The following is a 24,214-nucleotide window of genomic DNA, read 5'->3' on the forward strand; positions in this document are numbered from 1 at the left end:
ACTCTTACTATGATAAGGGAGGGAGCTCAGCATGGGAAGAGAAGTTAGATTTATCAGGAGGGGCAGGGTAAAAACATTTTAAGCAAGGGGAACTACACAGACAAAGGCTCTGAGGCTGGAAAGAGGCTGCGGCTGTAGCTGTGGCTGCTGCAGCGGTATGGTGGACAGTACAGGCAGGCTGGAAAAGCTATGGAGCCAGCCCATGCAGAGCCTCAAGGAGCGTGATATGGAGTTGAGGCTTTATCCAGAGGGCAGTAAGGAGTATTGAAGGGCTTTGGGCAAGGGAGTAAGTAACATTAGATTAGAGCAGCACCAATGCTCCTTCCTGACATCTTGTTAACATGTATTCACATGAGGGTGTTTCTTGCTAAACCTCAATCAAGTCTCAAGCTGTTGCTGGCTTTTTTTTTTTTTTTGAGACGGAGTCTCTCTCTATTGCCCAGTCTGGAGTGCAGTGGCGTGATCTCAGCTCACTGCAACCTCTGCCTCCCAGGTTCAAGCGATTCACCTGCCTCAGCCTCCCGAGTAGCTGGGATTACAGGCATGCGCCACCACACCTGGCTAATTTTTGTATTTTTAGTAGACACGGGGTTTCACCATTTTGGTCAGGCTGGTTTCGAACTCCTGACCTCAAATGATCCACTTACCTCGGCCTCCTAAAGTGTCAGGATTACAGGCGTGAGCCACCACGCCCAGCAGCTGGCTTGTTACATTCTTTAGCCATCATCTGGTGGCTTTCAGCAAATATGACAAACTCCTCTCCACACCCCCTCCTTTTTTTTTTTTTTTTTTTAATGAGACAGAGTGTCACTCTTTCGCCTAGGCTGGAATGCAGTGGCGTGATCTCGGCTCACTGCAACCTGTGCCTCCTGGGTTCAAGCCATTCTTCTGCCTCAGCCTCCCAAGTAGCTGGAATTAGAGGCGTGTACCACTATATCTGGCTAATTTTTGTATTTTTAGTAGAGATGGGGTTTCACCATGTTGGCCAGGCTGGTCTTGAACTCCTGACCTCAGGTGGTCTGCCCACCTCAGCCTCCCAAAGTGCTGGGATTACAGGCATGAGCCACTGCGCCTGGCATTATCTCCCCCTTTTTTACACAATACAGATGTATCCCTAATCCTCCATTCATACAGTGTTGATAATTGCCAGGTTCCATTTTTTATGCTTACCTAGAACAGTGGTTCTCAGCCTTTTTTTCTAATTTGATATATACCCGGAACAAATGACACTCACTTGCCAGAAAGTTTCCACCCTACAGCTTCTCAAACTGTGTGATGTAATATATTGACCCCCCAGTCCTCAGGGCCTTTGGGTGGGATGTTAGGGTGGGTGACTAGAGCCCTTGGGCCAGTTATCTCGCATAGCAGTTCACCTAGGATGCCACATGCTTTCTGAGTGATCCAGATTGTTTTCTGTAGATGTCACCCTTGTCTGTGTGTGCATAAAAATAAAAAAAAGAAGTCCTCTCTGGGGATGACTACGTGGATTTTAATTCCTTCTCTACCACTTGGGCACATTTCAGCCTCTCTTGGCCTCAGTTTTCTCATCTGCAAAATGGAGATATTGTCTACTCTGTAGAATTGTTGAGTGGATTAAATGAGTTAAGGTGTGTGAAGTTCTTCTCCCTGTGCTGGGAGCACCATGAGCCTTCAGTGGGCATTGGCTAAGATGATTCAGTAGACAATCATGACTGGACCCAGGCTCCAGTTACTTCCTCCACATTTGCAGGGGTTTATAGTTACTGCAGCTCCTCCAGGCACATCAGTAGAAGAGGCTTTGGTAGCTGGGAGAGGTGCACTTTTTTGCTGTAAGGATGACTTTGTTTAGGACCATCAGGATAGGTATAGGGACCACTGCAATGGGGTCTTGTAGTGGAGGAGAAAGTTTGGGCACAAGTCCAAAGTACAGCATGGGCAAATGGGAATTTATAGCCAAGAAGCAGTGTGGAGGTCAGTGGATAGAAAATTACCAAGTGGAAACATCGGGGTAAGAGGAATTCTGGCTAAACTGATCTAACAGGATTCTTGCTGAAGACAGGCTGGGGTGATCAGATATCACCTGCGGGGTGGTGCAGGATGAGGAACCTGATCAGATTTGGAGAATTTGGGTTTCAGCTAAATTGACTTAGCAGGGTTCCTTTACTAAAACTGGATTTTACAAGAACATGCACAGACTGGCCTATGAGAAGGTTCAGAAGCCTGAATAAGGTTTGGCCAAGCAAACAAGAAAAGGATCTTTTTTTTTTTTAGCCAGAGTCTCACTCTGTCGCCCAGGCTGGAGTGTGGTGGCATGATCACAACTCATTGGCTCACTTCAACCTTCGCCTCCCGGGTTCAAGCAGTTCTCCTGCCTCAGCCTCCCAAGTAGCTGGGATTACAGGCATGTGCCACCACGCCCGGCTAATTTTTGTATTTTTAGTAGAGACAGGGTTTCACCATGTTGGCCAGGCTGGTCTCGAACTCCTGACCTCAGGTGATTCGCCTGCCTCGGCCTCCCAAAGTGTTGGGATTACAGGCGTGAGCCACTGAACCTGGCCAGCAAAGAACCTTTGTCATGCCTCAGGTTCTTTATCCATGAAATGGGGATGATTCCATTTCCTACCTCAATGTTGTGAGGATTAACCATAAAGTCCAGATGCATGGTAAACAGTAGATGTTAGCTGTTAGTATTTCTTGGTTTGCTTTAGGGTTTTTATTGGATTGCCTGACTCACATATTATAATTATGCTTTAAGGTTTAAGCTGTTCGTTAATGTATTTGGTTTAGTCTTCACAAGAACTCCTCCAAGGACAGTAATGCAGGTTTTACAAACTGAGGAACAAGTTGAGGCCATAAGCTCATCGAAAGTCTTGCATTGTGAACACTAGATTGCAGTCCAGATCTTGGATTCCAAAACCCTCCACTCTGCAATTCAACCTGCTAGCATGCACTATTCCCCTTCTTGGAATAAGAGGAAATGATGCCGGGGTGGTGCATAGTGTGGGTATCCCGTGACTAAAAGTTCATTCACGTCTGTTAGCTCAAGGAAACTCTCCATACAGGGAGATCCGAAGGCCTTAGGCTATGCCAAAAGTAGGGAGGTGGTGCGTTTTTGTCAGGAAAATGGCCTGATAGACGTCACTGTAGACGTCACTTGCATTGACGCGACCAGGAGAAGGAACTGCTGGTTGGAAGCGGGCCCAGATGAGAACGCAGCTGCGCTCTCTGACCAGCCAGGCCTACGCATGACGTCACGCCGGGAGGTGGAGTATGTAGATTAAAGACTGCATTTTGGAAATGCGTTCCTTGGAAGGATTTGCACAACTCTGTCATCAACACTAAGATATAGTATAAAAATCTGTTTATTTTGTTCACTATATGTGGATAAAGTCCAATTAGAGTCATTTCAGGAGTTACCCGCACTTGCAATGATGTGGGCGGCACCGGGGGTTGCTGGGGTCTCGGAAGTACGTCATACTTACTTGGAGGGAGAAACACTGTGATTACGGAGGTGGTGTTTTTTCCTGGGCGTGGTTCACTTTGTGTTGATCTCTGCGATTTCTCCAAATGTGGGTAACTCCACTGTATAATTTGTGGTAGTAGGGGACTGCGTTCGCACTTAACTCCTGGTTGTGGTAGTTGAAATGCGAGTTTTGTTAATTGTGTATTAGCTTTTGTTTGTTTTTTTTTTTGCCGGTGGAAGGTTTGTTTCGCTTTGTTTATCTAGGCTGGAGTGCAGTGGCACCCGAATTCATGCGCTCAGCCTTTGGTTGTTTTAGGTTTTATCTTATTTATTTTTTTGGGACACAGTCTTGCTCTATTTTCCAGGCTGGAGAGCAGTGGAGCAATCTCGGCTCACCGCAGCCTCCACCTCCCGAGTTCGAGCTACTCTCGTGTCTCAGCTTCCCTAGAAACTGGGATTACATTACAGGCATGCACCACCATGCCCGGCTAATTTTTGCATTTTTAGTAGAGATGGGGTCTTACCATGTTGGCAAGGCTGGTCTCGAACTCTTGTCCTCAAGTGAGCCATACCTTTGGCCTCCTAAAATGCTGGAATTACAGGCGTGAGCCATGGCACCCGCTTTTTTTTTTTTTTTTTTTTTTTTTGAGATGGAGTCTTGCTGTCTCCCAGGCTGGAGTTCAGTGGCACAATCTCGGCTTACTGCAACCTCCACCTCCTCGGTTGAAGCAGTTCTCCTGCCTCAGCCTCCATACAGGCACCCGCCACCACGCTTGGCTAGTTTTTTGTAATTTTAGTAGAGACGAGGTTTTCACCATGTTGGTCAGGCCAGTCTTGAACTCCTGACCTCATGTGATCCACCCTCCTCGGCCTCCCAAAGTGCTGGGATTACAAGCGTGAGCCACCGCACCCAGACTTTTTTTTTTTTTCCTCTCATTGTTTCTTTTGGTTCTTAAGAATGCTTTGGGGTTGCAGGGTTGTTACCTTTGCTTACTGTTTAAAGCTGTACCTTGCTATTGTTTAATGCTTAGGAACTTTAGTAAGGTAAACGCAATGAGTTGTGGGTTTTTTTGTTTTTTGTTTTTTATGAGACAGAGTCTCACCCTGTTGCCCAGGCTGGAGTGCAGTGGTGCGATCTCGGCTCACTGCAACCTCCGCCTTCCAGGTTCAAGCAATTCTCATGCCTCAGCCTCAAAGTAGCTGGACTACAGCCACGCACGACCACAATAAGCTAACTGTATTTTTAGTAGAGGCAGGGTTTAGGCAAGTTGGTCAGGCTGATCTTCAACTGCTGGCTTCAAGCCATCCTGCCTCAGCCTCCCAAAGTGCTGGGATTTCAGGCATGAGTCATTGCACCCAGCCAAAACATGATAATAAAGTTAATTTCATGTGGGCCGGGCCTGATGACTCATGCTTGTAATCCCAGTAGTTTGGGAGGCTGAGGCAGGAGGATGGCTTGAGACCAGGAGCTCAAGACCAGACTGGGCAGCATAGCAAGACTCTATCTCTATAAATATAAAATAATAAAAATAATAATATAGCTACTAAAAATGTTCAACTGAATATGTTGAATGTTGCCCACACCATATTCCACTGGACAAGCATTGCTCTAACTTAATCTGTTTCCTTATTTTAAAGTTTCCAGAGAGCCTTGCTGTATTACTTCCACAAACTTATATGCCTGCTCTTCCTGGAATGTACTTATATGCCCTGCCCTTCTTCATCTACCTGGAAAACTTGTACTTCAGCCCTTCCAAACTGCCTGGGATCCACTCAGTGCCACTGAACCCAGGGTGGCCTTATCTGTTAGGTACCACAGGCATAGTGCCTAGGGGCACTTCTTTTGAAAATCAGAAGAAAAAAATGAATTTTTAGGTGGAAGAAAATGTCATATATAATAATATATTCATCTTTTAATCAATGCAGTCATAAGATAGCATTTTTAACATATATTTTAATGGAAATATATATATTTTAACAGAGGAGGCAGGCACACGAAGGCAAAAGTATGGGCCCTTCAAAATCGTATTGTGGCCCTGCTGAACTTTTTATAAGTCTGGCAAGTCTGTTTTCCCTACAGACTATGATCTTATTTATTGCAGGCAGACTCTGTCTCTGCATTATTCCTCTTAGTATCCCCAGTGGCTAGGCCAGCGGACTGGACCTTGAACATTTAAGTGGCTGTGAGTAAATGAGAAGTATGCACTACATGTAAGTAATGACTTGTGAACAGGTGTTTTTCATCATTAGCAGCAAAGAAATTCAAGAATACTTTATGAATGGCGAAAATACTGGAGTAGACAATGTGGTCATCAGAAATGGAGTTCTCCCAGCATAGGAAAAAGGGTCTGTTAATACCTGTGATAGCAGAGCCATGGGGGGCACAAATAATCATAGAGGCCTCAGAGCTGTGGTCAGCCTGGTATTCATGGATACCATTGAAAGCAGCCAAAGTATTACTTTCCTCATGTGAAATCAAACCTTCTAGAATAAAATTAGGAAGGTAGTTCAATAATGAGATTATATAGTATAACTGAGGTGGGCTGGGTCACACTTTGTGGATGAAGGTAATCCAGCAATTGTCCTAAGTCAGCAATTGTACTAAATAGTGTGGAGTTGGGTTTTTGCTGTTGTTTTTTTGTTGTTGCTGGGGGAGCAGTTAAGACAGGGTCTCACTCTCACTAGGCTGGAGTGCAGTGGCACAACACAGCCTCGACCCTCCCAAACTCAGGTGATATCAGCACCTCGGCCTCCCAAAGTGATGGGATTACGGGCATGAGCCACCGCCCCTGACCTAAATAGAGTTAGTATGGTTTTTATTGCAGAGCTTTGTGGCTGAGAAATGCAGCTTCAGGGCCAGTGTGTTTCAGGAGTGAATGGATTTGGCTCCCCACAACTCAGGGTGTTGAGTAAGACATTTAGTGGCCTGGCACAGTGGCTCATGCCTGTAATCCCAGCACTTTGGGAGGCCGAGGCAGGCAGATCACCTGAGGTCAAGAGTTCGAGACCAGCCTGGCCAACATGGTGAAACCCCATCTCTACCAAAAACACAAAAAATTAGCCAGGTGTGGTGGTGCATTCCTGTAGTCCTAGTTACTCAGGAGGCTGAGGCAGGAGAATTGCTTGAACCCAAGAGATGAAGGTTGCCGTGAGCCAAGATCATGTCACTACACTGTAGCCTGGGTGACAGAGTGAGACTCTGTCTTTAAAAAAAAAAAAAAAAATTTAGATTCAGTTACATTGGCATTAATGACTTTTTTTTTTTTTTTTTTTTTTTGAGATGGAGTTTTGCTCTTGTTGCCCAGGCTGGAGTGCAGTGGTGTGATCTCAGCATACTGCAACCTCCGCCTCCCATGTTCAAGCAATTCTCCTGTCTCAGCCTCCCAAGTAGTTGGGATTACAAGCATGCACCGCCACAACCGGCTAATTTTGTATTTTTAGTAGAGACAGGGTTTCTCCATGTTAGTCAGGATGGTCTTGAACTCCCGACCTCAGGTGATCCATCTGCCTTGGCCTCTAAAAGTGCTGGGATTACAGGTGTGAGCCACCATGCCTGGCCAACATTAATGACTTTTTTTTTTTTTTTTTGAGATGGAGTCTCACTCTGTCGCCCAGGCTGGAGTGCAGTGGCGCCATCTCGGCTCACTGCAACCTCCGCCTCCCGGGTTCACACCATTCTTCTGCCTCAGCCTCTCCAAGTAGCTGGGACTACAGGTGCCCACCACCACGCCCGGCTAATTTTTTTGTACTTTTAGTAGAGACGGGGTTTCACCATGGTCTCGATCTCCTGACCTCATGATCTGCCCATCTCAGCCTCCCAAAGTGCTGGGATTACAAGCGTGAGCCACCGCGCCCGGTCACATTAATGACATTTTAACAGTCACAACTGCTTTGTGAACTTATATAACAAAACTCAGCTTTTAAAAATTACTGAGTATATATGTCACTCTCATATTTCTGAGCATCATCCCTTCCTTCCTTGACTCCCATGAGGCTAAGGGATGGTTGGAAATTCAGAGATGAGGTGAGACTCACAAACTGAGGGGCATGTCTTAGGACAGCACACCTGAGTTGGCAGGAACAGCCATGATCTGAGATTAATAGGTGTACCTGTTGCTGCCGTTCCCCACGTGTGAGGGAACTCTCCAAACAACATTCTGTACTGAGGGGCTGTGTTTCTCCATCTCAACTTATTTGGGGTCTTTGATTTAGTCATAATTTGGTCATGTAGTTGGTTTGATTCTGTGTGTGTGTGTGTGTGTGTGTGTGTGATATGTGTGCTATGTATCTGTACACACATAATATGTATTATGTACAAGCAATTCTTCTGCCTCAGCCTCCTGAGTAGCTGGGATTACAGGCGCCTGCCACCACGCCCAGCTATTTTTTTGTATTTCTAGCAGAGATGGGGTTTCACCGTGTTAGCCAGGATGGTCTGGGTCTCCTGACCTCCTAGTCCGCCCACTTCGGCCTCCCAAAGTGGGGGATTACAGGCGTGAGCCACCGCGCCTGGCCACTCAGTAATTTTTAAAAACTGAGTTTTATAAGGCCAGGCGTGGTGGCTCACGCCTGTAATCCCAGTACTTTTTACATCATACATACACAGATATAGACATACAAGAACACTCGGTTTGTTACCAAATCCGGGCCTGATGCTACTTCCCTCTGTGGCAGGAACTGCAGATACTTGAATCTTGGCAAAGTTACTTTGGGTGTCCCAAAGTACGGGGAGCAGCAGTCGAGGGGCAGAATAGCCTGGGTTGGGGGTAGCCGCATTTTTACATGCATTCTCTTATTCAGTCCTCACAGAAATCTTGTGAGCCAGGCAGGCAGTATTATTCCCACTTTACAATTTTAGGAAACGGAAACAGAGAGACAAAGTTTGACGAAGACCCAGAGTGGAGCAGCGATTCAGACCCGGCACAACCGACTCCGTTGACTTCCCCTATGCTGCCCCCAACGCCACCGCCTCCCTGACTGCCCTGCCCTGCAGCGCCCGATTCAGACTGGTTGTTAGAAATCCACGCCAGAATCTTTACGTGTGTCCAGAAAGGAAAGGAATCAACATTTCACGTCAGCCTTCCCAAGATGGCAGCTGCTGAAGACGAGTTCCTGCCGCCGCCGCGGCTCCCCGAGCTGTTCGATTCCAGCAAACAGCTTCTGGACGAAGTCGAAGGAGCGACTGAACCCACCGGTTCCCGAATAGTCCAAGAAAAGGTGTTCAAGGGCCTCGACCTCCTTGAGAAGGTTGCCAAAATGTTATCGCAGCTTGACTTGTTCAGCCGAAATGAAGATTTGGAGGAGATTACTTCCACCGACTTGAAGTACCTGATGGTGCCAGCGTTTCAAGGAGCCCTCACCATGAAACAAGTCAACCCCAGTAAGCGTCTAGATCATTTGCAGCAGGCTCGCGAACACTTTATAAAATATTTAACTCAGTGCCATTACTATCATGTGGCCGAGTTTGAGCTGCCCCAAACCAAGACCAACTCAGCTGAAAATCACAGTGCTATTACCTCCACGGCTTATCCTAGCCTCGTTGCTATGGCATCTCAAAGACAGGCTAAAATAGAGCGATACAAGCAGAGGAAGGTGTTGGAGCATAGGTTGTCTACAATGAAATCTGCTGTGGAAAGTGGTCAAGCAGATGATGAGCGTGTTCGTGAATATTATCTTCTTCACCTTCAGAGGTGGATTGATATCAGCTTAGAAGAGATTGAGAGCATTGATCAGGAAATTAAGATCCTGGGAGAGAAAGACTCTTCAAGAGAGGCATCCACTTCGAACTCATCTCACCAGAAGAGGCCTCCAATGAAACCCTTCATTCTCACTCGGAACATGGCGCAAGCCAAAGTATTTGGCGTTGGCTATCCAAGTCTGGCTTCCATGACAGTGAGTGACTGGTATGATCAACATCAGAAACATGGAGTGTTACCAGATCAGGGAATAGCCAGGGCAACACCAGAAGAATTCAGAAAAGCCACTCAGCAACAGGAAGATCAAGAAAAGGAGGAAGAGGATGATGAACAAACACTCCAAAGAGCTCGAGAGTGGGATGACTGGAAGGACACCAACCCTAGGGGCTACGGCAACCGACAGAACATGGGCTAATCTTCCCACAACACGGCAGGACTGCAGGGTGCACACCTTCCCCGCCCAGGAAAACCATGCAGCCTTCCCCTCCCTGGGCTCCCCTACAGCTGTGTACAACGAAGGCAAAGATGCTTAATGTTGCTTTGAGTTCAATAAAGTGTTAAATTATTATTGTTATTTTATTTATCTATTTTTTTGAGATGGAGTTTTTTATGTGTCACCCAGGTTAGAGTGCAATGGCGCGATCTCGGCTCTCGGCTCACTGCAACCTCCACCTCCTAGGTTCAAGTGATTCTCCTGCCTCAGTCTCCCGAGTAGCTGGGATTACAGGTGCCCGCCACCACGCCCAGCTAATATTTTGTATTTTGAGACGAGGTTTCACCATGTTGGTCAGGCTGGTCTTGAGCTCCTGACCTCAGGTGATCCACCCGCCTCGGCCTCCCAAAGTGCTGGGATTACAGACGTGAGCCACCGCGCCTGGCCTAAAGTGTTAAATTATTAAGTGTGTATTTGTACCCTAGATGATGTGAACCATCAATCTAGTTTTGGCATCATCATCCTCATCCTGGTGTGTTCCAATTTCTTAAGTGGAATGAAAAGAGCACTGAGGGCCAGGTGCGGTAGCTTATGTCTGTAATCCCAGCACTTTGGGAGGCCGAAGTGGGCGGATCACCTGAGGTCAGGAGTTCAAGACCAGCCTGACCAACATGGTGAAACCCCATCTCTACTAAAACTACAAAAATTAGCCAGGCGTGGTGGCAGGCGCCTGTAATCCCAGCTACTCTGGAGGCTGAGGCAGGAGAATTGCTTGAACCTGGGAGGCAGAGGTTGCAGTGAGCCGAGATCACGCCATTGAAAAGCACTGAGAAATAGGTCTGGATAATTAATGGCTGTATGAATTCTCTGAAAAAATAACAAAAGTTCTATTATATGAGCCTGTGCAGAAAAAAGAAAAAAAAATTTCTTATCACACAATGCGATTTCTTTTGAATCCTTGGGAGCGGTAGCTAGAGCGAACCGATCCGTAAGGGAATTCAGTCAGAAAGTACAGAAGCAGGTGGTGACGTCACTATAAGAGGCGGGCATATGTAGATAGGGGCGCAGTGATTGCCGGTTCTAGTGCGTTCTTCGCGCGGAGAAATTTTCTAGCGAATACCAAAGAAGGTGTAGTCTGAGATGTGTCATACGAAGAAGAGGTAGTTTCGAAGCGATGTCTAAAAACAACTCATAATACAATTTGCCATGACTAAGTAGTGTGTTGAGGACGATGGTGAGGTAGCAGCTAACAGTAGATAGTTTGTTTGTTGAAGGGGGTGGGGGAGGAGACGCTGTGGCGTGTGTGGAAAAAGAGGCTTATTTGGGTTGGGGTTTATCCGTTTTATTCCAGATGAATTTGCTCCTGTAACTTCACCGGATATAAGGAAGATCAGCTCCGTAATTTCGCGCTTTCCTGTGATTGAACCAGTTTAAGAGATGGCTTGTGTGTGGTTGCGTGTGCTTATTTTCACAGTCGTTGTAGTAGCGCGTGTTTGGTTTTGGAGTTGTGGTTATGAGCTTACGTCCTTTTAGGTTACGTCTGTTTTAATTAGGTGCTTGCTAAGTATCTTATAACGTTTCTAGGAAGGGTGGAAAAATAAGTCAGACTGGCGTAGTGGTACGCGCCCGTGCTAGCTACTGGGGAGACAGGTGGAAAATCATTTGATCCCAGAGGGAGACTTTAATGAGCCAATATTGTGCCACTGCAGTCCTGTCTGAGCGAGAGACCCTATCTCAATGAAGAAGTAAAAAAAAAAAAAAAAATTCGTGGGTCTTCAGGTGGGAAGTTAAGTACCTCATCCCTTGTAGTTCTGTTTTCCTGTGCAGATAAATTTACCAGTTTGCTACCTTAGCCTTTTGTTCTGATGGGATGAATTGCTGAGGGTGGCTCAAGCCTGTAAACCCAGCACTTTGGGAGGCCGAGGCGGGTGGATCACTTGAAGTCAGGGGTTTGAGACCAGCCTGGCCAACATGATGAAACCCTGTCTCTACTAAAAATACAAAAAATTAGCCAGGCATGGTGGCGCACATCTGTAATCCCAGCTACTTTGGAGGCTGAAGCAGGAGAATCGCTTGAACCCAGGAGGCAGAGGTTGCAGTGAGCCGAGATCACACCATTGCACTCCAGCCCGGGTGACAGAGTGAGACTGTCTCAAAAAAAAAAAAAAAAAAAAAGCCAGTGCGCAGGTGGTACACACTGGTACAGATGGTGCATGCCTGTAATCCCAGCTACTTGGGAGGCTGAGGCATGAGAGTAGTGTAACCACCCAAGGGGTTCACCTTGCCTGCTGGCTAGACAGAGCCAATTCATCAAGACGGGGGAATTGCAATAGAGAGTAATTCATGCAGAGCCAGCTGTGCGGGAGACCGGAGTTTTATTATTACTCAAATCAGTCTCGTGGAGCATTCGAGGAACAGAGTTTTTAAGGATAACTTGGTGAGTAAAGGGAAGGCAGTGAGCCAGGAGTGCTAATTGGTCAGGGAAGAAATCATAGGGAGTCAAAGCTGTCTTCTTGTGCTGAGTCAGTTCCTGGTTGGGTACCACAAGATCAGATGAGCCAGTTTATTGATCTGGGTGGTGCCAGCTGATCCATCAAGTGCAAGGTCTGCACCAAATATATCAAGCACTGATCTTAGGAGCAGTTTAGGAACGGTCAGAATCTTGTAGCATCCAGCTGCATGACTCCTAAACCATAATTTCTAATCTTGTGGCTAATGTTAGTCCTACAAAGGCAATCTTGTCCCCAGACAAGAAGGAGGTCTGCTTTGGGAAAAGGTTGTTACCATCTTTGTTTAAACTACAAACTAAGTTTCTCCCAAAGTTAGTTGAGCCTACACCCAGGAATGAACAAGGACAGCTTGGAAGTTAGAAGCAAGATGGAGTAAGTTAAGTTAGATCTCTTTCACTGTCTCAGTCATAATTTTGCAAAGGCTGTTTCAATTGCTTGAACCTGGGAGGCAGAGGCTGCAGTGAGCCAAAATTGCACAACTGCACTCTAACTTGGGTGACAGAGCAAGACTCTGTCTCAAAAAAAACAAAAAAAACAAAAAAGCATTTCCCGTATTGCCCAGACAAAATTATAATATACACATGACAAAGACACAAACACCAGTTATTCCCCTCAGTATCTGAGTTTTAACCTGGCAAAACAGACAAGAGGTTCCCTCTGAGTGAGGCCTGCTGAGCTTCTGCTAGTGATTCCTTCAGGATTCCACCCCCGACACACAGACAAGACGAGAACAGGCACAAGCCCTCACAAATCAGAATTCTAAAACCAGATTTGGGCCCAGCGTGGTGGCTCATGCCTGTAATTCTAGCACTTTGGGAGGCTGAGGTAGGAGGATCACTTGAGCCCAGGAGTTGGAGATCAGCCTGGGCAACATAGTGAGACCTCATCTCTATTTTTTAAAAAAAATAATAAATAAATAAAAATAAAACCAGATTTGGACAGCATGGTGGCTCACACCTATAATCCCAGAATTTTGGGAGCCTGAGGCAGGAGGATTGTTTGAGGCCAGGAGTTGAAGACCAGCCTGGGCAATGTAGCAAGATCCCACCTCTAAAAACATTAAATTAAAGAAATAAAACCCAATTTTCTTTTTCTTTTTTCTTTTTTTTTTTTTGAGATGGGAGTTTTGCTCAGTCACCCCGGCTGGAGTGCAATGGCATGATCTCGGCTCACTGCAACCTCCACCTCCCAGGTTCAAGTGATTCTTGTGCCTCAGCCTCTTGAGTAGCTGGGACTACAGGTGCTTGCCACCACGCCCGGCCAATTTTTTTCTTTTTTTTTTTTTTCGAGACAGAGTCCCTGTGTTGCCTAGGCTGGAGCCCAGTGGCGCGATCTTGGCTCACTGCAACTTCTGCCTCCCAGGTTCAAGCGATTCTCCTGCCTCAGCCTCCTGAGTAGCTGGGATTATAGGTGCCCACCACCACGCCTGGCTAATTTTTGTAGTTTTAGTAGAGATGGGGTTTCACCATGTTGGTCAGGCTGGTCTCGAACTCCTGACCTCGTGATCCACCTGCCTCACCCTCCCAAAGTGTTGGGATTACAGGTGTGAGCCACTGTGCCCAGCCTTTTGGTTTTTGTTTTGTTTTTTTGAGACAGAGTCTTGCTCTGTTGCCCAGGCTGGAGTGCAGTGGCATGATCTCGGCTCACTGCAACCTCAACCTCCCAGGTGCAAGCAATTGTCCTGTCTCAGCCTCCTGAGTAGCTGGGACTACAGGCGCCTGCCACCACACCCGGCTAATTTTTGTATTTTTAGTACAGATGGGGGTTTCACCGTATCAGTCAAGCTGGTCTTGAACTCCTGACCTCAGGTGATCCACCCGCCTTGGCCCCCAAAGTGTTGGGATTACAGGCGTAAGCCACTGTGCCCGGCTGCCCAGCTAATTTTCTTATTTTTTGTAGAGACAGCATTTTGCCATGTTGCCCAGGCTGGTCTCAAACTCATGACCTCAGATGATCCACCCACCTTGGCCTCTCAAAGTGCTAGGATTACAGGTGTGAGCCATCGCGTCCAACCAAAACCAGGTTTCTGAACTGAGACCTGAAGGGCCCAGGAGTACCTCCCCAAAACAGTGCCCTTTAATAGGACCCTGAAGAGTTTACAGGGCCTCTGAGGAGGCCAACAGATCAGAAGAAGGGAAAGGGAATATGGATTATGCTTGGGAATAATCATCAGAGACGTCTTCCAGAATCAGAAACCATTTCTCTGCTGCAAGCCAGCTTATGTGCCTAAGGTCGGCAATGCCCCTGCCTACAAGGGAGGTGCCAGACATGGCCCCTGGCTTAAAGGAGGGCTCGTCTCGGGGTGCCGAAATGTCACGGTGTTCCAGGACAGAATGACTGGCTGCTTGTTCTCACAGTCCAATAATGAGATCCAGACTGGGAAAGAAGGGAGTTTATTGGCCAGGTGCGGTGGCTCACTTCTGTAATCCCAGCACTTTGGGAGGCCGAGGCAGGCGGATCACCTGAGGTCAGGAGTTTGAGACCAGCTTGGCCAACATTGTGAAACCACATCTCTACTAAAAATACAAACATTATTCGCCGGGTGCGGTGGCTTACGCCTGTAATCCCAGCACTTTGGGAGGCAGAGGCAGGTGCATCATGAGGTCAAGAGATCGAGACCATGCTGGCCAACATGGTGAGAACCCATCTTTACTAAAAATGCAAAAATTAGTTGGGCGTTGTGGGTGCCTGTAGGCCTAGCTACTTGGGAGGCCGAGGCAGGAGAATCGCTTGAACCCGGGAGGTGGAGGTTGTAGTGAGCTGAGATTGCGCCCCTGCACTCCAGCCTGGTGACAGAGCAAGACTCCTCAAAAAGAAAAAAAAGAAAAAAATAGCTGGATGTGGTGGCAGGTGCCTGTAATCCCAGCTACCCAGGAAGCTGAGGCAGGAGAATGGCTGCACTTCAGCCATTCTCACCACTGCACTTCAGCCTGGGCAACAGAGCAAGATTCTGTCTCAGAAAAAAAAAAAAAAAAAAAGAAAGGAGTTAATTTCTGCAACTGGTTACAGGGAGAAGGTTGGAGTAACTCAGCAGACCAACTAAAAAAGTTAAAAGTTTTGGCCAGGTGCGGTGGCTCACGCCTATAATCCCAGCACTTTGGGAGGCCAAGGTGGGCAGATCACCTGAGGTCAGAAGTTTGAGACCACCCTGGCCAACATGGTGAAACTCCAACTCTATTAAAAATACAAAAATTAGCTGGTAATGATGGTGGGCACCTGTAATCCCAACTACTCGGGAGCCTGAGGCAGGAGAATCATTTGAACCCGGGAGGCGGAGATTGCAGTGAGCTGAGATCGTGCTGCTACACTGCAGCCTGGGCAACAAAGCAAGACTCTGTCTCAAAAAAAAAAAAAAAAAGTTACAAGTTTTTTTTTTTTCCCAAAGCTTATATACATTCAAGGTCCATGCCTATATGCGGGAGTGCACCTACAAGGTGGAGTGTTTCATTCAATCCATATCTAATCTTTAACTAGGATCTAGGCTCTGGAAAGCTTTCTCTAGAGTCTTGGAAAGTTTCTTAATCTTAAGTGGTCCTTGGTACAAGGTGTATGTGTAAAAATGCTATTATTATTTGATCAGACTTTAGGGCCTGAGAAAGGCCAGGTGGTGTCTTAATGGGTTTGTTTTCGCATTCCAGCCCTTGTAGTACTCAGGCACCAGTTTCTCCAATTCTTTTTATTTTTTATTTTTGAGATGGAGTCTCGCTCTGTCGCCCAGGCTGGAGTGCAGTGGCGCAATCTCAGCTCACTGCAAGCTCCACCTCCCAGGTTCACGCCATTCTCCCGCCTCAGTCTCCCGAGTAGCTGAGACTACAGGCGCCTGCCACCATGCCTGGCTAATTTTTTGTATTTTTAGTAGAGATGGGGTTTCACCATTCACAGGGTGGTCGCAATCTCCTGACCTTGTGATCCGCCCACCTTGGCCTCCCAAAGTGCTGGGATTACATGCATGAGCCACCATGCCGGGCCCAGTTTCTCCAATTCTTTAATGTTTAACATATGCATTCATCAAAATTATAGTAAAGGGTTAGTGGAACCAGATTGTTCTGGCTGCTGATGGAAACCTGGACTGCCACAAAGGGGGCACTGAGCCATGGTTAAATGCCCACAAGGGGCATCTTTTCATAGGATCACTGCTAAATTGTAATCCCACGTGGCAAGTCAGTATAGTGAGACACTGGGTTGCAGCAGACAAAGAGGTTTAATCATAGGGCTGCCGAACAAGGAGATGGAAAGAAACCTCAAATGTCTCCCGAACGCATCCTTTTATAAGGGACCCACTCCTGCCATAACGACCTACTTCCTTTATAATGACAATAGCATTAATCCATTCATGAGAGTGGTGCCCCCCATGACCTAAACACATCTTAAAGGTTCTACCTCCCAACGCCTCCATATTGGGGATCAAGTTTTTAACATATGAATTTTGGGGGACACATTCAAATCATAGCAGTAGGTACACCACAGACACTTGCTTGTAAGAATGATAGTCAGGTGTGGCTGCCACATTTGGAAAGTTAAAATTTCTCTGCATGGTTCTTATGCACAGTAACAGCTAACAACTACAGTGAACTTGTTTGGTGCCAGGTACTATGCTAAGCACTGTACACAAATTAGCTCCTTTGAAACTCTCAGACCAGGCGCCGTGGCTTACGCCTGTAATCCCAGCACTTTGGGAGGCTGAGGCAGGCGGATCACAAGGGCAAGAGATCAAGACCATTCTGTCCAACATGGTGAAACCTTGTCTTTACTAAAAATACAAAAAATTAGCTGGGCATGGTGGTGTGCACCTGTAGTCCCAACTACTCGGGAGGCTGAGGCAGGAGGATCGCTTGAACCCAGGAGGCAGAGGTTGCCGTGAGCCGAGATCGCGCCACTGCACTCCAGCCTGACGACAGAGTGAGACTCCATCACATACACAAAAAAAGAAACTCTCAGCAACCCTCTGCTTATTATTATCCTCATGTTACAGATGAAGAAATTGAGGCCTATCAGTGTTAAATAATTTCCTCAAGGTCACACAGGGAGGTGACAGAGCCAAGACAGTTTCAGAGTCTGAACTGTGAACCTAAACCACTATGTTATACTATCCAGCTTTACATAATGACTGCATTTGTGTTCTAACCTTTCAAAGTCAATACTCTCCAAGTTATCTTAATGACACAATAAACGGGTATTTAGATTTTACTTCCTAGAAGTCTTCACTTTTTCAGTCCTGGTAATTAGTGACAAATATTGTATTAGTCTGTTCTTGTGCTGCTAATAAAGACAAACCCGAGACTGGGTAATTTATAAAGGAAAGAGGTTTAATTGACTCAGTTCTGCAGTGCTGGGGAGGCCTCAGGAAACTTAAAATCATGCCAGATGGGAAGCAAACACGTCCTTATTCACGTGATGGCAGGAAGGAGAAGTACTGAGCAAAAGAAAGAAAAGCCCCTTATAAAACTATCAGATCTCATGAGAATTTACTCACTGGTCACAAGAACAGCATGAGGGTAACCGCCACCATGATTAAATTACCTCCCACTAGGTCCCTCCCATGACGTTGTGGGGATTATGGGAACTACAATTCAAGGTGAGATTTGGGTGGGGACATAGAGCCAAACCATATCAAATATATTCAAATATATATATTTTTTACTTGTCTCTTCTCACCATTCCTATATTCAACAGTATATTGAAGTTCTTTAATTTCAGCGATAACACTGAGGAAAAACATTAATCTCATAGAGTTTCAATAATTATTCCCCTAATCTTCATTATTAATGAAGGTGGCTGGACAGGTTTCTAAATGTGAAAGAATTAAGTTGTTTCCTTGCATTTCTGGTTCAGTTAAAATAAGCATATTGCTCTCTTTTGGAACAGGATGTCTCGGGCTGTTCCTCTTCCAGTCCCCTGTCCTGTTCAACTTGGTACCTTAAGAAATGACTCCCTGGAAGCTCAACTTCATGAGTATGTCAAACAAGGGAACTATGTGAAACTGAAGAAAATTCTTAAGAAAGGTAAGCACCATGTTGAGATGGCAGATGCACCTTGGTACACATTTCTGAATAGCGTTCAGAGGAAAAGGAATGTCATAAAGCTATGAATGAGTCCTTGGGGAAATCCAGAAATTAAATGTAGAAATTAGATGTTCTCTAGCAGTGCAGTCAAGAGAGGTGTTAAATCCTCATTTTGAGGATGTTTTGTTTTGTGTTGGGGAACCACAAGCACATCCAGCTGCTACTGCTAGGCTCCTGTGGTTTCTCTGAAGTCACCCACCTTTGATTCTGCCTGATTTCTTTCCTTCAAATCTGCTCCATCCATTGAGTTCTCTGACACCTGTGGTTGACTAAGGAGGCCAATGTTCACAGCTATCTCCTTCCTTGCTCCTTACTTCCACTTGGTGCCTTTTTTCCGGGGTTTTCTTGTTGAAGGATACAGGCAGACATGGCTCAATGGCTGAGGCAGTCTTCAAAAGAACCAACAAACATGCCATGTGAATTTGGTCTGAGAAAACAAACCAAAGAACCAACAAACAAAAACCCATATACAAATAGAACCTTTTCTGGTGTTTGGCTCCTGTTGTTGTTTTTCTTTTTTGTTTTTTTTTGTTTTTTTTTGAGACAGAGTCTCACTCTGTTGCCAAATGCAGTGCAGTAGCATGATCACAGCTCACTGCAGCCTCGACCTCCACGGGCTCAGGTGATTCTCCTGCCTCAGCTTCCCAAATAACTGGGACTATAGGCGTAAGCCACCATGCCTGGCTAATTTATGTGTTTTTTGTTTGTTTTTTGTAGAGATGCTTTCGCCATGTTGCCCAGGCTGGTCTAGAACTTCTGGGCTCAAGTGATCTGCCCACCTCAGCCTGTCAAAGTGCTAGCATTACAGGAATGAACCCAGACCTGCTATTTTCAACGTGAGCAGAGGTCCTGCTGGATCCCCCCTCTCTTTTCTTAGTATTGAAGGGGAGGCTTCTGAAAGTTGTCTTTGCTGATTTGTGGAATAGTCAGGGTGACCTGGTTTTTCTCCATTTGATTCAACAGCATTTCTGAAGACGTCCAGAAGGGTAACCCCAATTTTCCACCTATCCCACTGAATAGTTCCCTCATAAAGTTCTCATGGCTGGCACAGTGGATCCCACCTATCTGTAAACCCAGCACGTTGGGAGGCTGAGGCAGGAGAATTGCTTGAGGCCAGGAGTTCAAGACCAGTCTGAGACCAGCCTGGGCAACACTGTGAGACCCTGTCTCTACAAAAAATAAAAATAAAAAAATCACTAGTTGGTACTACACGCATGGTAGCGCATGCCTGTAGTCCACCACACCAGGAGGCTGAGGTGAGATCCCATCTCAACAACAAAAAAAATAAGTTCTCAAACCTTTCCATGTGCTACCCCTAGGGTCCATAGCTGAAGTAGCTCACACTGAGCTCAATCATTTATGTGAAAGGTCCTGGGTTTTTTTTTTCCCCTCAAAAATTTGCATTTTACTCCATAACATATCCACATATGTTTTAAAATAAAACGTTGTAAAACTCTGCTTCTCGGGCCAGGCGTGGTGACTCACACCTGTAATCCCAGCACTTTGGGAGGCCAAGGAGGATGGATCATCTGAGGTCAGGATTCGAGACCTGCCTGGCCAACATGGTGAAACCCCGTCTCTACTGAAAATAATTAGCCGGGTGTGGTGGCGGGCGCCTGTATTCCAAGCTACTTGGGAGGCTGAGGCAGGAGAATTGCTTGAACTCAGGAGGCAGAGGTTGCAGTGAGCCTAGATCTCACCATTGCACTCCACCCTGGGCAACAAGAGTGAGACTCTGTCTCAGAAAAACAAAAACAAAAACAAAAATAAAACTCTGGGCTGGGCACAGTGGCTCACGCCTGTAATCCCAGCACTTTAGGATGCCAACGGGGGTGGATCACCTGAGGTCAGGAGTTCGAGACCAGCCTGGCCAACATAGTGAAACCCCATCTCTATTAAAAATACAAAAATTAGCCAGGCGTGGTGGTGGGCACCTGTAGTCCCAGCTACTGGGGAGGCTGAGGCAGGAGAATCACTTGAACCTGGAAGGTGGAGGTTGCAGTGAGCTGAGATCGCGCCACAGCACTCCAGCCTGGGGGACAGAGTGAGACCACTCTGTCTAAAAAATAAATAAATAAAAAATAAATAAAACTCTGTTTCTCACAGTGAATAGTGTGGATAGACAGTCACTAGAAGTCATAGCATACCTATATTGAACATCAATTTTTTTAGTGAACATCAGAGTATTATGATATTTATTATTATCTCCTAGACATCTCCTGAATATTCTGCATCTTCAAATGCTTGATATTCAGTTAGAGTAAGTAAGGGATGGGGTTAACAGGTGTATCTGGATATGGAACAGGACTTCATCTGTGTCTGGGAATTCCATCTGAAGCCTCAGAGTGCAGAATAAGGGGCGATAAGTTCTCCCACAGTCTAATAGAGGGCTTGTTAGGAAATGATTTAAATAATCCTTAGAGTCTTTAAAAGGCATTCACAGGGCCAGGTGTGATGACTCACGCCTGTAATCCCAGCACTTTGGGAGGCTGAGGTGGGTGGATCACCTGAGGTCGGGAGTTTGAGACCAGCCTGGCCAACATTGTGAAACCCAGTCTCTACTAAAAACATAAAAATTAGCTGGGTGTGGTGGTGGGTGCCTGTAATCCCAGCTACTCGGGAGGCTGAGGCAGGAGAATCACTTGAACCTGGGAGGTGGAGGTTGCAGTGAGCTGAGATTGTGCCATTGCACTCCAGCCTGGGCAACAAGAGCAAAACAACATCTCAAAGAAAAAAAATAAAAAGGCTGGACGTGGTGGCTCACGCCTGTAATCCCAGCACTTTGGGAGGCCGAGGCGAGCGGATCACGAGGTCAGGAGATTGAGACCACGGTGAAACCCCATCTCTACTAAAAAAACAAAAAATTAGATGGGCGTGGTGGCGGGCGCCTGTAGTCCCAGCTACTTGGGAGGCTGAGGCAGGAGAATGGTGTGAACCCGGGAGATCTCACCACTGCACTCCAGCCTGGGCGACAGAGCAAGACTCTGTCTCAAAAACAAACAAACAAACAAACAAAAAAAAAACAAGAAAAAGAAAAAAAGAAATTCACAGGATTAGAAGGCTGTGGCTTTCCCCGTCCTGGCCAGTCTCAAGAGGCCCTTTAGGCAAACCTCAGAGAGAATTGTAGTGCTTGCAGGCAGGAGAGATGAGACCTGAGTCCCAGCCTGCTATACAGTTGAAATATGTCAGCCTACCCCAAGCTGCCACCAAAGTGACACGCCAAGAAGCTGCAGTGTTCCCTGGAATTGAGGAGGCAAGAAGACTGCTATCTGTCTCCTACTTGGAGCAGTCCTTGATGGGTGGGTGAGCATAGGAGGCTAGCAGTAATTAGTCACACTTGCACAAGTAGACTCCACAGTGGGTAGCTGAGCCATCTAAGGGGATTCTACCTGTGAAGGAAGAAAGGATCCCAACAGAGAGGCTGCAGGTAGGGCTCTAGAGGGAGGGAGCTGAGTGGTGGGCAAGAAATCAGCAGACGAGAGCACTGGCCTGTGTGGGGTTCTGCACAGTGTGGTGGAGGTACTTGAAGGACCCACTAGCACCTTCCACAAAAGGACAGGCTTTAGGATAAAGCCAGAAGCTACACGGGGCATCAGCTGAGTATGAAGGCCATTGCCTCTTTTTGTCTCATTGGTTCTCCCCCTTGCCTCAGCTCTGGAGTTGCCACAAACAGCGTTGAGATCAGAGGAAGAGTGGAGAAGCAAGGAGGAGAATTAACAGAGCATTGCTGCATCCTGCAGTGCGGAGGAGGGAAAAAATTGGAATTGGCCTGGGTATGGTGGCTCACGCGTATAATCCCAGGACTTTGGGAGGCCTAGGCGGGTGGATCACTTGAGCTCAGGAGTTTGAGAACAACCTGGCCAACATGGTGAGACCCCGTCTCTACTAAAAATACAAAAATTAGCTGGACTTGGTGGCACATGTCTGTAGTCCCAGCTACTTGGGAGGCTGAGGCAGGAGAATCGCTTGAACTTCGGAGGTGGAAGTTCCAGTGAGCCAAGGTTGCACCACTGCACTCTAGCCTGGGCGACAGAGGAAGACTGTCAAAAAAAAAAAAAAAAAAAAAGTGAGAGAGAGAGAGAGAGAGAGAGAGAAATTGGAATTTGTTGAAAGATTGAGATTTTGATTTTAGTGGAACAACAATTTTTTTTTTTTTTGCGTGACTCAAGCACACTCTTGGTTGGCTCTTCCTTCCCCTCCTTGATAGGCATCTCAGGCAGAATCCATTTTTTTTTTCTTTGAGACGGATTCTCGCTCAATCGTCCAGGCTGGAGTGCAGTGACGCGATCTCAGCTCACTGCAAGCTCCGCCTCCCAGGTTCACGCCGTTCTCCCGCCTCAGCCTCCCGAGTAGCTGGGACTACAGATGCCCGCCACTACACCCAGCTAATTTTTTTGTATTTTTAGTAGAGACGGGGTTTCACCGTGTTAGCCAGGATGGTCTCGATCTCCCGACCTCATTATCTGCCCGCCTCGGCCTCCCAAAGTGCTGGGATTACAGGGATTACAGGTGTGAGCCACCGCGCCGGGCTGCAGAATCCATTTTTTCTGTCAGCCTGTTCCAGGCTGGGCATGGTGGCTCAAGTCTGTAATCCCAGCACTTTGGGAGGCAGAGGTGGGCGGATTACCTGAGGTCAGGAGTTCCAGACCATCCTGGCCAACATGGTGAAACCCTGTCTCTACTAAAAACATAAAATAGGGGTGGTGGCGTATACCTGTAATCCCAGCTACTCGGGAGGCTGAGGCAGGAGAATCGCTTGAATTCCGGAGGTGGAGGATGCAGTGAGCCGAGATGGTGCCATCGCACTCCAGCCTGGGAAACAAGAGTGACACTCTGTCTAAAAAAAAAAAAAAAAAAGTGTGCTTGAGGGGAAAGTTGTCTCCTGATTGTATCCTACTCAGTTTAGCTCATGCAGAAAACCGATTGTTACAGATTATGACTGTGCCCTTTGGGACCATAATCTAACAGAAGAAACAGACATAAGTTGGGAGCTGAAGTGTACTGACAAGGGCAGGAAGTGAAGTGAGCACAAAAGATTCATCTGAGGCTCCTTGTCTATGGGATAATCAAGAGAAACTTCTCAGAAGAAGTGTTGCTTAGGCCAGGACCTCAAGGAAGAAGAGGAGTTGACCAAGCTGGGTGCCATGGCACATACCTGTAGTCCTAGCTACTTGCAGACTGAGGTGGGAGAATCACTTGACCCCAGGAGTCCAACCTGGGCAACATAGTGAGATTCCATCTCTGAAAAAAATGAAAAGAAAAAGAAAAGGAGTTGATCAGGCAGGAGTTGTGCTCTGAGGATGGAGAGGAGCTAGAAAAGAAAAGGGTCTGGTTGACGTGAGTTGAGGGGAAAACTAATGGGGTGGAGAGAGAGATGTGAGATAAAACTGGCAAGGGAGGCCTGGGCTGGACCAGTCAGAGCCTTGTGGGCTATTGGAAGGATTTTGGTTCGATTTAAGAACTCCCATTTTATATTGTTTTGTGTTTTACCCTCTGTTTTTTGTTTCTTCTCTTTCCTGCCTTCTTTTGTGTTAATGAAATAGGTTTTAGAATTCCATTTTAACTTATAATAGCGATTGGCTTTTAAGCTATACCTCTTTACATTGTTTTTTCAGTGGTTGCTCTAGTTATTTCAATACAGTTCACACTACTTATCTGTGGGTTCCACATTTGTGGATTCAACCAACCAAGCATCAAAAATATTAGGAAAAAGGAAACAATTAAACAATAACAGTACAATAAAAAATACAAACAAAAATGAAGACTAACAACTATTAACATAGTATTTATGTTGTACTAGATATTATAAATAATCTAGAGATTATTTAAAATATACAGGAAGATTAGATAGGTAGGTAGGTAGATAGATACATAGATTATATGCAAATACTGTGTTATTTTATATAAGGGACTTGAGCATCTTTGGATTTTACTGGTATGGGAGGGTCCTGAAACCAGTTCCCCATGGGTACCGAGGGATGACTGTCTATATCTTTAACTTTTAACAGTTTACTTACAGTTAATAATGTACCACTTCACATAAAAGATGCAACCTCATAGGTTCATTTCTC

General features: G+C 46.3%; 2 protein-coding genes across 2 annotated transcripts in view; both read left to right on the forward strand.

Annotated features, from left to right (window-relative positions):
• Positions 1-9,704, forward strand: part of IGBP1C (IGBP1 family member C) — a 31,713-nt gene extending 22,009 nt beyond the window's left edge. The window contains exon 2 of the mRNA XM_054537036.2: positions 8,301-9,704. Within this exon, the coding sequence (XP_054393011.1) occupies positions 8,531-9,553 (1,023 nt within the window). The 5' untranslated portion in view covers positions 8,301-8,530 and the 3' untranslated portion in view covers positions 9,554-9,704. The remainder of the gene's footprint in view (positions 1-8,300) is intronic.
• A 735-nt stretch (positions 9,705-10,439) lies between these two features.
• The window catches only part of TEX14 (testis expressed 14, intercellular bridge forming factor), a 108,969-nt gene continuing 95,194 nt past the window's right edge, over positions 10,440-24,214 (forward strand). The window contains exons 1-2 of the mRNA XM_054537034.2: positions 10,440-10,731; positions 17,947-18,083. Coding sequence (XP_054393009.1) covers positions 10,712-10,731; positions 17,947-18,083 — 157 coding nt within the window. The 5' untranslated portion in view covers positions 10,440-10,711. The remainder of the gene's footprint in view (positions 10,732-17,946; positions 18,084-24,214) is intronic.

Source organism: Pongo abelii, chromosome 19, assembly GCF_028885655.2.
Source record: "Pongo abelii isolate AG06213 chromosome 19, NHGRI_mPonAbe1-v2.0_pri, whole genome shotgun sequence".
NCBI lineage: Eukaryota > Metazoa > Chordata > Mammalia > Primates > Hominidae > Pongo > Pongo abelii.